This window comes from Tamandua tetradactyla, chromosome 3 (genome assembly GCF_023851605.1).
Source record: "Tamandua tetradactyla isolate mTamTet1 chromosome 3, mTamTet1.pri, whole genome shotgun sequence".
NCBI classification, from domain to species: Eukaryota; Metazoa; Chordata; class Mammalia; order Pilosa; family Myrmecophagidae; genus Tamandua; species Tamandua tetradactyla.
This window is the reverse complement of record NC_135329.1, coordinates 41,950,758-41,962,242: the sequence shown is the minus strand read 5'-3', so window position 1 is coordinate 41,962,242 and position 11,485 is coordinate 41,950,758. Positions and strand designations below refer to the sequence as shown.

Sequence of the window (11,485 nt, the reverse complement as noted above, 5' to 3'; positions counted from 1 at the left end):
TGCCTTTGAACTGTAAAGTTGTAACATATTAAATTCCCCTTTAAGAAAGCCATTCTGGTATATTACATTCTGGCAGCTAATAAACTAACACACATTGTAAATCTTACTTGCACAATGAGACGTTGGGTATTTTTTTCAGAGATCTCAAGTTTGCAACCACAGGATATAAGATTTTCTTCCAGGACACACATAGAAACTTTTACATCTTTCATATGGTATTTAAGTTGTAAATCTGAAGACTTCAGCTTATCCCTTTCCCTCATAACTGTATCCAGAATTTCTAAGAAGAACCAGCCAATATCATTATTATACCTCTTAACTCCATAAAACTCCATAAAGGTGTCAAAAACACTCTTACTCAGAGCCTTGACTCATGTAAGTGTACAATTAGCAGAATCAAATGGTGATAATTTGCATATTTTTATTGCCAACTCATGTCATGGACTGTCAGTGTCATCTTGATTATCAGAAATAAAGTCATTAGTGCCTTTGAGTCTAATAAGAATAGAAAGCCAATTACAAAAACCCATTTTTAAGATTCTGTTTCTTGAGAACCATCCCACTTCTGGTACCAAGTTGTATTAGTCAGAGTTCTCCAGAGAAACAGAATAAACAGGAGCTGTCTGTAAATATGAAATTTATACAAGTGTCACATACAACGATGGGAATACAAGAGTCCAAAATCTATAGGGTAGGCTTTGAGACTGGCAACTCTGATAATTGTCTTGACAAATTCCACAGGAGAGGTCCGGTGGCTAAAGAAGCAGTGAAAGTTCTCTCTTCTCCCTTAAAAGTTTTCAACTGATTAGAGCAAATCCAACTGATTGGATTACTTTGTTTGTAGAAGACAAGCCCTTATCCTCGCAGTAAGGGTTAGGCCAGTGCTTGCCTGACCAACAAACTGGGTACCATCACCTGGTCGAGTTGACACCTGAATCCAACCATCACAGCCTTGATTCTTGAATGACTATAGTGTTTTTGAAGGTTTGTCCATGTGATTGTGAGAATCTTGTGACTGACACTCTTTTTATCCAGTACAAGGACAGATGAGTAAGAAAAAAGATAAAAAAATAAACAATAATGGAGTACAGAGGGGATGGAAAGGTTTGGGTGTTCTTTTACTTTATTTTCTTTTTAAAAAATGTACAGAGCTTCTATTTGGAATGATGGAAATGTTTTGGTAGTGTTTGGTGGAGATGGTAGCACGACACTGTGAACAAGACTAACAGCACTGAAATATATATCCGAATATGGTTAAAAGGGGAAATGTTAAATTGTATGTATGTTAATAGGATAAGAAATTTTAAGAAATCCATGAATATGCACTATACAAACATTGAACCCTGAGTTGTGCCATGGTCAGTGGTAGATAGTACAATTATAAAAATGTGCTTTCATCAATTGTGGCAAGTGTACCACACCAATGCAACGTATTGGTAATGCAGTGGTATATGGGAATCTTGTATTTTACACATGATTTTTCTTTAAATCCACAATTTTTCTAATAAAAAAAAAAAGAGTTGGTACAATTTAACATTTTCATGGACAAAGTCAATGCTCTCTGAAAAGGCTATACCAACTGAATGATGTTTTTAAATCTCAGAATGGGAACTGGTAGTTGCTTCCAACACAAAAAGAAAGATCACACAGGAAAAACAATTTTCTTTAGAGAAAAGGGAATAAAGAAGAAAAGAATAAATTCAACTATAATCAAATTACTTAAACCGGAACATTTTAATTTTCATAAAGCAGTCTTAAAATAAAAACTTTCAAATACTAGGTGATTTAAAACTTTACAAAAATATATAGCAGCCCTAAACTATACAGTTTATTCAATTTAACAGCATGTCTATTTTCAATTTTTACAGCAATTAGAAAGACAATCTTTCTGTAGCAATTCAAGACATATACAATTGCAAATGAAATACTTCAATTTTTATTCCAATTTGTCAATGTTTCAGATGACACCTTGCCCATTATATACAAACACATGAATAAATAATATGGCCACAAATGTCTTCAAAGTTCACATGATTTGGGCTACAAAGAAAAAATAGGAAATTTTACCTTCTTTGTAAATACAGTAATTAAGTCTCAGCCCATTTCATGTTTGTCTTTTATATTTTCTTCTTAAATTTGATCTCTTCTTAAGTAGACATACTGATTTTATTCATTGTTTTTCTCTGGAAGAATATGTGTAATCCAGTAATTAAAGAGAATAGAGATTACTCTCGCCTGTTCTGGAAAGCAAAGCAAAATAATCACATAAAACACACAAATTATTATTTTGATATTTTTTCAGATGTTAGCTTTTGGGTCTAAAGTAAACTGTGAAACAATTTAATAAAATACAACTTTGGTGTTAAAAATGATGTTGCTAATGACATATCACACTTGTGAATTACACCTTACATAACAAATGTGGCAAAAACGATGGGTAAATCCTGAATATTTGTATTTTACTTTATTTTAGTCCTACAGGTTTCCAAGTTCTATTAGACCTGAACTTAATGAAATCACAGCAGATCTGAAAGAAAAGTATACACAAACTCAAATTAAATGGAAATAGAAGTTATTTCACAAAGAGGAACAAACTAGGGAAAAAAAAAGGTAAAAGTAGAATCTTAAGTGATGCAATAAAATGATCGCATAGCATTCACATTTCATGAAAGCTTTTGCTATACCAGGAGTAGCCAACTGTAAACTATAAGGTGGACAAAGTCTGTTTTTGACATCACTGGCCAACCTTTTTATTGCTTCATGGAAGAATTATAGTTGTGAATAGATTCTCCTCAAATGTCAAGCTTTATTTTAACTTGTAAAGAAATTATTCGCAAGAATGCTCGCCTGCCATGCCAGAGGACCCGGGTTCGATTCCCGGTGCCTGCCCATGTTAAAAAAAAAGAAAAGAAATTATTCAAAAAAATTTTCCCAGAATTTAGTTTATAATGGACTTCCAATACTTCTAAAATGATTAACTACAGAGAGTACACGCTCCTGGGCTCTATTCTAACTTGCCAGATGGGAATTGGAAAACCCTGAATAGAAACAACCCCCCCAAAACAACAACAACAAATATGGGATTAGAGTTAGATGATCTTTCAGAGAAACCTATTTGATTTAAACATTTGAATGTCCAGCTTCCATTTTCAATAGGATTAATATTTCTTCAGCAGTTCTCCCATCTCTCCTACATCCCATCAGGGGCCAATGTTACTCTTTGTCCCACTAAGAAGAATAAAGCCTTTTGATTCCATTTTTTCCTCCTGTCTTATTTCTCTTCCTCCCTTACAGCAAACATTCTTGAAAGTGTTATCTTTCCTTACTGTTTCCAATTTCTGTTATTTTCTCTTGAACCCATTCTAACAAAGCTTTTGCCACATTCTCCTCCAACACTTCTCTGAAACTGTTCTGCCAAAGTGACCAATGACTTCACAATTCTAAATCTCTATCAGATATCTGATGAGTATCCCAGATTTACCCCATCTAAAACAGAGCTTCTGGTATGTCCGCTCACCCCCTGAATCTGCTCCTTCTAGCAGACCTTCTTACCTCATAATTGGTGATTCAATTCTTCCAGCTACTGAGACCAAAAATGTCTCTTTCTCTCACATCCCATATTTGGTCTGTCGGCAAATCTTACTGGCTGTACCTCCAAAATGTAGCTAAAATCTGACCACAGTTCGCCATACTAACTACTATCACTCTGATGCTACCGCAATTTCTCATCAGGATTTTTATATAGCCCCGCCCCCACCCCAGCTGGTCTCCTGTTTTGCACTTGACCCCCTCCTTCAATCTATGGTTAAGACAACAGCTGGAGAGATCCTGCCAGGAACATTCTGACCATGTCCCTCTTCTGCTCAAAGCTTTCTGGCAACCTCCCATTTCTCTCCAAGTGAAAGCCAACAACTCATCAAGACCTCCAGGGGCCAACATGACTTGGTCCTCCTGATACCTCTTTTACTTCATCTTCCAATACTGTATTCCCCATTCACTCTGCCCCACCCACACTGGTCTCCTGGCAATTCCTCATATTAACCATCTTTTCATTTCTTAAACAAGTTAGACACATGCCCTTTGCAGAGCATTTGCAATTGGCTGCAAGAGTATTACCCTTCTCTGTTTTATTTTTTCTTTCTTTCTGTCTATCACATATACTATATATTTTGCTTATTTCTCTTGCTGATTTTCCGTCTCATTACTAAAACTTAAGCAGGCTCTCTATCTGCATTAACTGATAATCCCCATTACCCAGAATAATGCCTGGTACAAGTTAGAGATGCAATAAATATCCTCTTAACAAATTAATTAACATACATGTGAGGCAGTCCCTCTTGGTTACCCCAACCCACAATGATCTCTTTTACTTAGGAATCAAAGTATTATCTGTGTCATTCACTTGCTAATTATTGTAACATACCGTAATAGCTTCATTGTTATTTAACATGAATTGCTCTCTGGCTTTTTAAATACTAGGTTAGCCTCTATTCTTTGGTATATTGTAAGGTTTTGGGGATGGAGACTTTGCATTACACTTATTTTGAAATTTCCTTAAAAAGTCATCTGCAGGATATCTTTCATTCAGTTGAAAATTTCTCAAGCATCTATTCTGGATCAGACAGTGGTGTGCAGGTAAAGTGGTTCTCCCAAAAGAGCCTTGATTATCAGTGTTCGCAGATTTCCAGAATCTAAATATGTCCACCAGGGCCTATTTCAAGCCCATTTTAAGCTACCAATGTGATGTCACTTAATACAGAGGTGGGAAGAAACAAGCACAATTGGCAACTAATCAGCTCTCCAGGACACTCCTGTTTACAAAGATTGGGTATCCAATAAAAGTTGAGCAAGTAAACAAAAGAACAATCGCCATAATAATTCAACTCTCATTCTAACTATAAGGTTTGATAAGGTATACCAATAGGTTCGGAAGACAGAAAAAATTTATCTTCTCCCAATCTAGTAGAGGAAAAGGAAAAACAAGGTAAGAAATTAGTCTTTTTCACTTCTGTTTAAACTTACAAAAATTTGGCCTTGAGATTTGATAACTCACAAGGCTGGAAAATTGGATAGCACATGTATTGCTGCATATATAATGTGAAATATTTTTATATCAAGCAGAGATACAAGAAGCATATTCCTCTGTGGGACTCTATTCTTCAGGCCATATGTGCATTGTTATATTTTCTGACTCATTACTGTTTTGGTGGAGTGTAAGATTTTCAGAGGCAAACCTTGAGTATCTTAAGCAGCATAACGAATAAATTGTACAGTACATACCAGGAGGCATCATGCAATGTTCTGGGAACATTTCCAGAGCACTTTTCAATCTTTCAATATCTTGCAAAAGTAACAGTGTTTTCATGTGATCCAGAATGAACACATCTGAGGGAGACATGCTGTGAGATTCAAGACGTTTAAATAGCTCTTTGGTGGTTTCCATAAAGACAGTTGAATCTGAATCTTCGGAGATACCTAAACAAAATCAGTACCACTTAGAAATATATTTTGATTTTTTAAATCTAAAGACATGCTTTCATTTCCTAAGGAAAACCTCAACATACATTCCTACTTAGAGTGGTATGCTTGGGATATAAAAAACTATCAGGAGAGATAATCAGAGTAGAACTTTGAAAAGTAAACAAGACAACATAAATACTACCTCATGAATGACGACGGAAATTTGAATATCTGTTTATCTGTAGGAATATTTCTGATCTTTTATATCTTCCCAAATATAATATGTGATTGAAACTCATGAGCAGCAGTGGTGTAAACAGGGCAATGGAACTAAGTTCTCTCTCTATATGCCATGTATTTAAGAAAAAAGAAAAGAGTAAGACTGCTGGGTCTATAATAAAGCAGGGACAACTATGACCATAACAAATGGCTTTTCTTTTGCTAAGTCAACCATCAGTCTCATTGTCGCTCCTATAAAGCTAGTGTGTCTTTATTCTCTGGCTGCTCTTATCATTTCTATCCCTAGTTTTCAGCAACTTGACAATAACGTATCCTTTGTAGTAATCCTGTTTGGAGTTTACAGAACTTCTTGAATCTGTGACTTTATGTACTTTAAAATTTCAAAAAATTCCTAACTATTATCTCTTTACTATTTCTGCTCTATTCTCTCTCCTCAACTTCTTGGACTCCAACTGCATGCATGTTAGATCCTTTTACTGTGCTCCATGTGTAGGTTATGGTTTTTTTTTTTGTACTTTTTTTCTCTTTTCTTCATTCAGATATTTCATTGACCTGTTTTCCAAGTCACTCTTTCATGTTGAATCTAATCTGAGGTTTAAATTCGAGTATCTTTGAGTTCTTAATTTGTTATTTAATTTTTCTGGTCTAGAATTTCCATTTGATTATCCTAATAGATTCAGATTATCTCATGTAATTCTCCAGTTTTCATCTTATTTCTCCTTTACTTGCTTTTGAACATTAAAATCATACTATCTTAAATTCCTTGTCTGATAACTTTAATATCCTACATATTTGTGATATATTTCTACTGTTTTTTCTTTTTCTCTCCCTTGTTTTTTTGGTTTCATGGTTCTAGCTCTTGAGATGCCTGGTAAATTCTTATTGAATGTGGATAAAAAAAAAATTGTACAGATCTTAGATGCTATTTTCCTCCAGAGAGGGCTCATCCTTTCTTTTGTTAGGCAGATAAGGAAGATTATCTGATCAATTTGATTCATTTAGGGATTGAGATGATCAGAACCTGGGTTGGAGGTTTGTGCAAGGATCATTTACCTCTGCTTTGCCCTTTAGGTGGTCTGCTTGAAGGTCAAAATTAACCCTTACTTCTCTAGCACCTTAAGACTGTCAAAAAGTCCACTGATTTTCAGAGGCTGCTTCCTACAGCTTTGGAATTGGGCAGATGTTTTGAAAGGAAAACCAGCAGAATGCTTGGTTTCATTCTCTGACCTTCTTTTCTCATCAGAATCAGCCAGCCCCTGAGCTCCCTACTTTTTGTCTCTCTGGACTTGCGAGATAGCAAAAAACTGCAGATTTCTCTGTCTTTTAGTAGTGGCCCACCACTCCTTTTCTTAGATACTCCTTTAATACCCTGAGCAGCCAGAACTGGCAAATATCTTTAAGAATAACGTAACTATAGAATATCTGCTCTCATCCCCAAGTGGTTTTACTTTCTTTGGGATTTTGTCCTCTCATGAGCTGATTTCCTCAGCAATGCTTAGATTTCTTCAACCGAGGATTTTTGTTTGTTGGTTTGGTTTTTTGTATTTTATCTAGCTTTTCTAGTTATTCTTGGCAGCACTGCTGATCTACTATAAGCTACTCCATCATACACAGAATGGAAAATCTACTGAGATCTTTCTGAATCCTATTTCTGTTTTGCAGGATATTAGCCATGACTTTTCATTTGTGTCATTTGAATATTTAAGTATGTTTTTAATTTATTGATACAAATTGCTGGAAAACATGCTAAAGAGGAATGGGGGAAAGTCACCTGTAATCATCTTTTCTTGGTTGAAACTGATCTACTAATAATGATATATTTGCATCATTGTTAAATCAGTTATGTATTTTCCAAATTATAATATAACCAATATTTCTCAATCTTATTCACAAGAACATTGTCAAATGTCTTGCTGAAATCTGGAAATACTAAACTCACCATATCCCCCTGAATCTAGTAGCAATGCAATCAAAATAGGAAAAGAATTTATTTTGAGTGCCTCTATTTTTGATGCAACCATACTGGCTCCCATTTACTATTTTCTTCTTTCTACTGTTGGATTAATAAACAGTTAATAAAGTTCAATACAGATCTAAGGAATTATCCCCTGCGAAAATAAATTTGCTTTTACTTTTCCATCTACTACAGCAATACAAATAACAGTTGCTCAAAAATAGTTTACTGAAAAATCTTAAACCAGTAAGTTATATGTGGAAGAGTAAAACAGAATGGTTTCTAAAGGAGATAGTTGTGCTTCTTTAATTTCCTGGTTAGCTTATGAAAATGAACATGAGTTAATCAAACCCTCCAATCTGTATATTTCTTTTGAAATATTTTACAATATTTTGCTTACTTTTTTTTCAAGTGGATACCGCTATTCTAAAGAAACACTGATGAAAAACCATACCATCATAAAAGTAAATTTCTTGGGTTGACTTCAGGAAGTTTAGGATAGCATCTGCCTTTTCATTGGCATCGTTACTGCCTTCCTCCTTGGAGCCTTTGACTGCTTCCTCCTTGGTGTCTGTAGCATCTTCTCCATCAGTGTCCCTTACATCTTCCTGTTCACTGTTGCTCTCCTCAGGCTGGTACATGAAATTGATGCCAAAGGCTTTTGTTAGTAAGCCAGCTGCTTTCTTCTTCTTAATCTGCTGTTTCTTTTTCAGTTTCCTTTTTTTATTTTTGCTTATTGTGCTGCCATCTGTGTGCTGTGGCTGTAATTTTTCTTGTAAAAGACTCTTCTTTTTTTCTAACCCCGCTTGTTCTACATGGGCACTATTGGGATTTTCAAAAATTTTCTTTGATTTATGCTTCCTAGTTCTTTTTCTTCTTGGTTGATCATCAAGATCCTGATCTGTAAAAGAAAAATCAAATGCAGTAACTTTTAGTAAAATGGAAACATACAAACATGTTAGGCTAAATAATATTTCCATTAGAATTTTATAGTTCAAGGAGAAAAGGAATAGATTATTTATTTTAGTTATTCTTGATTTGACCTAGACTATTATCAAAGATCTTGGAACTAACCTTAAGATACTCCTTTTTTTTCCCCAAGAAAAGCATGTATAGACATGCATAGATATATACAAACTAATAGTTATTACAATTATAATAACATGATTTGTTTCTTTTTTTTTATTAATTAAAAAAAGGATTAACAAAACAATTAGAAATCATTCCAATCTACATGTACAATCAGTAATTCTTTTTTTTTTTCTTTTTTTTTTATTAATTAAAAAAAGAATTAACAAAACAATTAGAAATCATTCCAATCTACATGTACAATCAGTAATTCTTTTTTTTTTTTTTTTTTTTTTTTTTTTTTTTAAAGGAAAGACAGAGAGAAGGAAGGAAGGATAGAAAGAAGGAAGGAAGGAAGAAAGGGAAACATTTTTAAACATTTTCTTGTTTTATTGTATTCTGTTTCTCCGTTTTTGTTACATGGGCTGGGGCCGGGAATCGAACCGAGGTCCTCCGGCATAGCAGGCAAGCACTTTGCCCGCTGAGCCACCGCGGCCCGCCCAGTAATTCTTAATAACATCACATAGTTGCATATTCATCATTTCTTAGTACATTTGCATCGATTTAGAAAAAGAAATAAAAAGACAACAGAATAAGAATTAAAACAATAATAGAAAGAAAAAAAACAAAAAAAACAAAAACCAAAAACCTATACCTCACATGCAGCTTCATTCAGTGTTTTAACATAATTGCATTACAATTGGGTAGTATTGTGCTGTCCATTTCTGAGTTTTTATATCCAGTCCCGTTGTACAGTCTGTATCCCTTCATCTCCAATTATCCCTTCTCTTTTTTCTTTTTTTTTTTTTAATTAACGGAACAAAAGAAATTAACCCAACATTTAGAGATCATACCATTCTACACATGCAATCATTAATTCTTAACATCATCACATAGATGCATGATCATCATTTCTTAGTACATTTGCATTGGTTTAGAAGAACTAGCAACATAACCGAAAAAGATATAGAATGTTAATATAGAGAAAAAAATAAAAGTAATAATAGTAAAATCAAAACAAAACAAAACAAAACAAAACAAAACAAAAACCTATAGCTCAGATGCAGCTTCATTCAGTGTTTTAACATGATTACTTTACAATTAGGTATTATTGTGCTGTCCATTTTTGAGTTTTTGTATCTAGTCCTGTTGCACAGTCTGTATCCCTTCAGCTTCAATTACCCATTGTCTTACCCTGTTTCTAACTCCTGCTGAACTCTGTTACCAATGACATATTTCAAGTTTATTCTCGAATGTCCGCTCACATCAGTGGGACCATACAGTATTTGTCCTTTAGTTTTTGGCTGGATTCACTCAGCATAATATTCTCTAGGTCCATCCATGTTATTACATGGTTCATAAGTTTATCTTGTCTTAAAGCTGCATAATATTCCATCGTATGTATATACCACAGTTTGTTTAGCCACTCTTCTGTTGATGGAGATTTTGGCTGTTTCCATCTCTTTGCAATTGTAAATAATGCTGCTATAAACATTGGTGTGCAAATGTCCGTTTGTGTCTTTGCCCTTAAGTCCTTTGAGTAGATACCTAGCAATGGTATTGCTGGGTCGTATGGCAGTTCTATATTCAGCTTTTTGAGGAACTGCCAAACTGCCTTCCACAGTGGTTGCACCCTTTGACATTCCCACCAACAGTGGATAAGTGTGCCTCTTTCTCCGCATCCTCTCCAGCACTTGTCATTTTCTGTTTTGTTGATAATGGCCATTCTGGTGGGTGTGAGATGATATCTCATTGTGGTTTTGATTTGCATTTCTCTAATGGCCAGGGACATTGAGCATCTCTTCATGTGCCTCTTGGCCATCCGTATTTCCTCTTCTGAGAGGTGTCTGTTCAAGTCTTTTTCCCATTTTGTAATTGGGTTGGCTGTCTTTTTGTTGTTGAGATGAACAATTTCTTTATAAATTCTGGATACTAGACCTTTATCTGATATATCATTTCCAAATATTGTCTCCCATTGTGAAGGCTGTCTTTCTACTTTCTTGATGAAGTTCTTTGATGCACAAAAGTGTTTAATTTTGAGGAGTTCCCATTTATTTATTTCCTTCTTCAGTGCTCTTGCTTTAGGTTTAAGGTCCATAAAACCGCCTCCAGTTGTAAGATCCATAAGATATCTCCCAACATTTTCCTCTAACTGTTTTATGGTCTTAGACCTAATGTTTAGATCTTTGATCCATTTTGAGTTAACTTTTGTATAGGGTGTGAGAGATGGGTCTTCTTTCATTCTTTTGCATATGGATATCCAGTTCTCTAGGCACCATTTATTGAAGAGACTGCTCTGTCCCAGGTGAGTTGGCTTGACTGCCTTATCAAAGATCAAATGTCCATAGATGAGAGGGTCTATATCTGAGCACTCTATTCGATTCCATTGGTCGATATATCTATCTTTATGCCAATACCATGCTGTTTTGACCACTGTGGCTTCATAATATGCCTTAAAGTCAGGCAGCGCGAGACCTCCAGCTTCGTTTTTTTTCCTCAAGATGTTTTTAGCAATTCGGGGCACCCTGCCCTTCCAGATAAATTTGCTTATTGGTTTTTCTATTTCTGAAAAATAAGTTGTTGGGATTTTGATTGGTATTGCATTGAATCTGTAAATCAATTTAGGTAGGATTGACATCTTAACTATATTTAGTCTTCCAATCCATGAACACGGTATGCCCTTCCATCTATTTAGGTCTTCTGTGATTTCTTTTAGCAGTTTTTTGTAGTTTTCTTTATATAGGTTTTTTGTCTCTTTAGTTA

The 11,485-nt window shown here is 34.8% G+C and overlaps 1 protein-coding gene across 3 annotated transcripts in view; it reads right to left on the bottom strand.

The window, feature by feature from the left end:
• Positions 1-1,728: 1,728 nt before the first annotated feature.
• The window catches only part of ERICH1 (glutamate rich 1), a 140,568-nt gene continuing 130,811 nt past the window's right edge, over positions 1,729-11,485 (bottom strand). For 2 of the 3 annotated variants that reach the window (XM_077153015.1, XM_077153017.1), the window contains 3 exons: positions 8,109-8,555; positions 5,281-5,475; positions 1,729-2,240 (listed from right to left, as the gene is read on the bottom strand). In XM_077153015.1, coding sequence (XP_077009130.1) covers positions 2,167-2,240; positions 5,281-5,475; positions 8,109-8,555 — 716 coding nt within the window. In that variant the 3' untranslated portion in view covers positions 1,729-2,166. The remainder of the gene's footprint in view (positions 2,241-5,280; positions 5,476-8,108; positions 8,556-11,485) is intronic. The other variant, XM_077153016.1, reaches the window with a different exon arrangement.